The sequence below is a fragment of the Micromys minutus genome (genome assembly GCF_963924665.1).
Source record: "Micromys minutus genome assembly, chromosome: 20".
Lineage (NCBI taxonomy): Eukaryota > Metazoa > Chordata > Mammalia > Rodentia > Muridae > Micromys > Micromys minutus.
The window spans coordinates 23,555,225-23,559,228 of NC_137955.1; the positions used below are offsets into that span (position 1 = coordinate 23,555,225).

At 41.3% G+C, this 4,004-nt stretch overlaps 1 protein-coding gene across 2 annotated transcripts in view; it reads left to right on the plus strand.

Moving 5' to 3' along the window:
- Positions 1-3,796, plus strand: part of FYB1 (FYN binding protein 1) — a gene marked incomplete at its 3' end in the record, with an annotated part of 78,767 nt that extends 74,971 nt beyond the window's left edge. For both annotated transcript variants that reach the window (XM_080933576.1, XM_080933577.1), the window contains 2 exons: positions 1,550-1,581; positions 3,774-3,796. In XM_080933576.1, coding sequence (XP_080789702.1) covers positions 1,550-1,581; positions 3,774-3,796 — 55 coding nt within the window. The remainder of the gene's footprint in view (positions 1-1,549; positions 1,582-3,773) is intronic.
- Between the last annotated feature and the right edge of the window lie 208 nt (positions 3,797-4,004).

Below are 4,004 nucleotides of genomic sequence, written 5' to 3' on the forward strand. Positions count from 1 at the left end.
AAGATAGTAATCAATGACTCTTGTGTTCTTATGAATAAGACCTTTACAGTCTGTTACAGCCTAGTACTCCTTGGACTCCTCCGAAACCCTTTAAGATCCTAACCCCAAGAAACCCAGAGCATAAAATTAACCCCACTATCAGACTGAGTCTCACAGCAATAGAAATTTTTGTAAAACTGACATAATGTAAGACCCAAGCATTCACAAGCCCTTTACCATAAGCGACAGGACACATGCATCTGAACAGGACCATATGTGTTCCGAGTACTGTCAGCAAGCCAGAAGAGAGCACACAAAAAACAACCCTAACAGCTTTCTCTTCTCCAACAGTAGTCAGCAGTATTACAGTGGTTCTAAGAAAGATGCAGATTTTATGGGAAGAGTGTGTTTCAGATAGGGACACATCTTTATCAGTAATGACTACAGGAAGGTTGAGGGAAAATGGAAAAAGGACATTAAGTGACTATTGGTTCGGTACCGATTGAAAGACCTGCATCCATAAACATTTATAGATAAACATCAGGAAAATCTGTCCTCTTTGAATTCACATCAGCTTTCTATTAGCTAAACCCTCCCTTTACTTCAGAGAAAGGATCCAAACAGAAGACATAGGGAACTCACAGCATCTGCCACACTTGGCAACAACGAGGGGCCAGCTGCTGCCTCCATGATAAAGTCAGGGATAGGGCAGGAAGGAAAACATGTCTGCCCTAAGTAACACAGCTACCTCACCACTCTGCTTGCAACTGTAGCAAACACAAGACTGAGCTTATATTTATATTATTTACCTTTTAAAAGATCACTCAATAGAATATACACTTTTACAACCAAAGCTTACACGAGACTCATATTTTCTAAGTCTCCCAGTGCATGAGAGTCGCTCAGTGGTTGTTAATAGAATACTTCATGGAGATTCAGGACTAAGCAAAGCCCGAAAGCATAAAAATAACCAAAATTACTATGGTGGGTGTGATCTTCACAGTAAGGACTATACAAAATTTCATAATAGCCATATATTCCATGATTAGTATTTAAATACTTTAAACTTGATATGTACACGTTATAACTAGAAACACATAGAAACAATACAGCCGTTTTATAAGCTAAATACTATGTTTCATTTATTTAAAATGTAGAACACTTGAAACTCAAATAAAAATAAGAAGGTAGTACTAATTCATTGCACTTTTGGATTGAGGCCCCTGAGGGGGGTGGTGCCTTTGCAATTGAGTTTGTTCTGTTCTGTAGCAGGTCTTAGGGAGTTCAGATGTCCTATGCCCCTGGCAAAGCTCACAGTAGGGCATGGGCTATGCCCTCAAGGCAAGTGTTGTCATTCTGTTTATAGAATGAGCTAGAAGTCGACAAAGTCGGGGAAGAAAGATGCAGAGATGAATGTAAAACCTTTGTCCCCTTCCACATCCACAAGCACAGCCTCCCTTTCTCCTCTCAAGGTTTCTGACATGGCAATCAGATTATTGCTGTCTTCTTCTCTATGTTAATGTTGGGAAGGTATTTCCTATATAATAATAATGGTTTTCCATGTTTGCAGTGATGGCGAAATCTATGACGACATCGCTGATGGTAAGTCTCCTGCAGTGCCCTCCACAGTGACAGGGAAAACCACTCGCTGGCTTAATTGGAGCCATCAGAGCTGATCAGAATTTGTGATCCTCAAAAATGAGAAGAGAGAGAAGGACCTGGTATCACAGGGAGAAGGGAGATCATCTTCACACAAGATTAGGAAGCTGAAGAAAAGCGTTTTTATTCTCCGGAATAAGGAAACATAAGATAGCTGTGATCGTTCAGGCTCTTAATTCCAGCACTCGGATAGTGGAGGTAGGACGACCAGAAGTTCTAGGGCAGCCTTAAGCACACAATGAAAACTGGGGGCAAGAAGGCTACATGGAACCCTGTGTCAAAACAAGCAACAGAACAGGGAAGAGAAGGAAGTCGTGGGGGAGTGGAGGGAAGGGAAAGTATATGGTAAATTCTGTATTGTAACATGAGTTAAGGTTTTGTTTTTAATCACAGAGGAATGCGTTTTTGTTCAATTAATTAGGAACAGGTTTTAAAACTAGCAGTTCTCATTCTGCAGCAACTGAAATAGCCAAGAAGTTAGCAACAGGTTCATTTTTACAACCTCTAAAAATCGAAATTAGCAAATCCTAAATGAACGAATACTGAAATGCAACAAATGTAAAGTTGGCAAATGCTGAAATGTGAGTGTAACGAAACTTTGGTCAATTAACCGGTGCATATTTCATAGCTAATAACACCAGTAAAATCATCAGGTGTTTCTAATGATGACTTGAAGCATTAATCTCAACAGAATGTGCCCATTTGTCATCATTTTGCGTGTGTGCATGTGTGTGAATGTTCATGTGTGTGTTATTGAGACCAGGTTTTACTCTGTAGCATCTGCTGGCCTGGAACTTACTATGTAAACCAGGCTGGCCTTGAACTCAAGGGATCCACCTGCCTCTGTTTCTCAAACTCTGGGATTAAGGGTGTGCACCACCATGCCTGGCCCATCCAGGTTTTTGTTGTCATTTGTTTTGTTTTTATATCGGTTCTGAGATCAAACTTATTTTCTCTGCTTGCCAGCAAGCTTTCCATAGGTTAAGTCATTCCCCGGCCTTGATCCTTGAGTCTTTTGAGCTTGTAATACTTGTTGCTGCTTAACTAATCTCATTTCCAAATGGTGATGTAATGCCAGAATAACTAATCTTCAATCTCATTTGATGGAGAATAAATTTGTTTATGAATGTTGTTGAAATTGGATTATCAATGACAGGGTCCTAGTTAGGATTACTGTTGCGGTGATGAAACACCATGACCAGTTGGGGAGGGAAGGGTTTATTTCTATCAGACTTTCCCATCACTGTTCATCAGCAAAGGAAGTCAGAACAAGAACAGGGCAGGAATGTGGAGGCAGGAGCTGACACAGAGACCAAGGTGCTGATTACTGGCCTACTCCCAATGGCTTGTTCAGCCTGCTTTCTAATAAAACCCAGGGATAGTACCACCCACAATGAGCTGTGCCCTCCCACATCAATCACTGAGATGCCCTACAGGCTTGCCCGCAATCTTACAGAGGTGGTTTATCAACTGAGGCTCCCTCCTCTCCGATGACTCTAGCTTGTGTCAAGTTGGCATAAAACTAGCCAGTACAGAAGATTAAATCTATGGCATTTCACTTAGCATTTTTTAATGTAAAATGAGCCAGTTTTACTCTTCTTTTCCTCTTAATTCTGGAGCATTGATGTACTCGGACTTGTAACTTGAAACACTTAAGGTATGTTGTATACAATCTGTATTTAAACTCTTAAGGTCAGATGTGGTAACGCAGACCCAGCATTTAGGATAGGAAGACAGGAGGCTCCACAGTTGAAAGTCCCGTTCAGTGATCTATGGAGTCTGAGAGCAGCCTGGGCTTCAGGAGGCCCTGCCTCCAAAACCATAATAGGCATTAGAAGAATGGCTCAGGTGGCAAAGCTTACGTTGAAACTACAGAAGCTAAGTCTGATTGCCGGAACACACATGAAAATGGCGGGTAGTGGTAAGTGCTGGTAATCCCAGCCCTGGGGGGGGGGGAAGGACACAGGAAGATCCCAGGGGTTCTCTCAACAGTGAGGTTGAAAGTCCCTGTTACAGAGAAAGTACATGGCTCCTGAGGATGTCACTAGAGGTTGCCACCTGCACACACATGAACAGACGTACACACACATATAAAAACCAACACGTTTGTAAAGTTCTATTTTCTTTTCCTCCAGGTTGCATCTACGACAACGACTAGCTCTGCTCATTCCGCTGCGCCTCTGGGTGGCCAACGTGAACTTTAATTGAATGTTCTTGGGTATCATAGAAAAAAAAAAAAGAATGTACAAAATGAAACTTCAATCTCTTTATAAAGTTTTGAAATTTTAAACTTGTAAAATGAACTCTGTTTAATATGCCAGAAGCTCAGCAATGAGATAGAAGAGTTACTAAATATCTTTTCTCTC